This window comes from Sciurus carolinensis, chromosome 6 (assembly GCF_902686445.1).
Source record: "Sciurus carolinensis chromosome 6, mSciCar1.2, whole genome shotgun sequence".
NCBI lineage: Eukaryota > Metazoa > Chordata > Mammalia > Rodentia > Sciuridae > Sciurus > Sciurus carolinensis.
The window spans coordinates 141,763,961-141,765,181 of NC_062218.1; the positions used below are offsets into that span (position 1 = coordinate 141,763,961).

A 1,221-nucleotide genomic window follows, 5' to 3' on the forward strand; every position below is an offset into this window, starting at 1 on the left:
ATGACAGATTACGGCAAAGAGCAGCGCAATGAACTGGAGGCTCTCGAGTCCATCTACCCCGATTCCTTCACAGCTTGATTGCACATTGATCCAACCCTCCTAACAACTAGTCTTCCAAAATTATAAATGGACTCTCCTGATACCACATTCTCCTTCAGTAGTGCTTCACTTGACAAGGTCCTGCTAAGTATTATCAGAAAATCCACCCAGTTTCACCATTACTGTGACATATGAGGCTGGAGAAAATGATGAAACTGTTCAGACTACTCTCAAGTTTACATACAGTGAAAAATACCCAGATGAAACTCCCCTTTATGAAATATTCTCCCAGGAAAACCTAGAAGATAATGATGTCTCAGATATTTTAAAATTATTAGCAGTACAGGCTGAAGAAAATCTTGGTATGGTGATGATCTTTACTCTAGTGACAGCTGTGCAAGAAAAATTAAATGAAATAGTAGATCAGATAAAAACTAGAAGGGAAGAAGAAAAGAAACAAAAAGAAAGAGAAGCAGAAGAAGCAGAAAAGCAATTATTCCATGGCTCTCCTGTTACAATAGAGAATTTCTTAAGTTGGAAGGCCAAGTTTGATGCAGAACTTTTGGAAATTAAAAAGAAACGGATGAAAGAAGAAGAGCAAGCAGGAAAAAAATAAATTAAATGGGAAACAGCTATTTGAAACAGATCATAATCTTGACACATCTGATATCCAGTTCTTGGAGGATGCTGGAAACAATGTGGAGGTAGATGAGTCTTTGTTCCAGGAAATGGATGACTTGGAGCTGGAGGATGATGAAGATGATCCAGACTACAATCCTGCTGACCCAGGGAGTGACTCTGCAGACTAATGGGCTATCCCCATCTACAGAGAAGTTTGACTGCCACAGCATCTGTGGCTATGCCTAGAGGGTTTTCATTTTCCTTTCTTTTTTTCTAAGAAAAAAAAATAATTTTCAGGAGAATATTCTTCTGATCACTTTCATCATTGAACTTAATAAACTGACCTTAAATTTTCAAAAAAAAAAAAAAAAAAGAACAATGCTGGAGGCATCATACCACCTGAATTCAAACTACACTGTAAAGTTATAGTAACTAAAGCAGCATAGTAGTGACATCAAAAACATACATGAACCAATGGAACAGAACAGAGTTCAGAAACAAATCCACACATTTATCACCAATTGACTTTAAGCAAAGGTGATGAGAATACACAATGGGGAA

At 37.2% G+C, this 1,221-nt stretch overlaps 1 protein-coding gene across 1 annotated transcript; it reads left to right on the top strand.

The window, feature by feature from the left end:
- On the top strand, positions 1-1,017 carry LOC124987418 (RWD domain-containing protein 1-like). Its single transcript, XM_047556646.1, is given in 3 exon segments — positions 1-71; positions 187-646; positions 648-1,017. Coding segments are annotated over 3 exon segments (732 nt in total). The 3' UTR covers positions 849-1,017.
- The last annotated feature ends 204 nt before the right edge of the window (positions 1,018-1,221 follow it).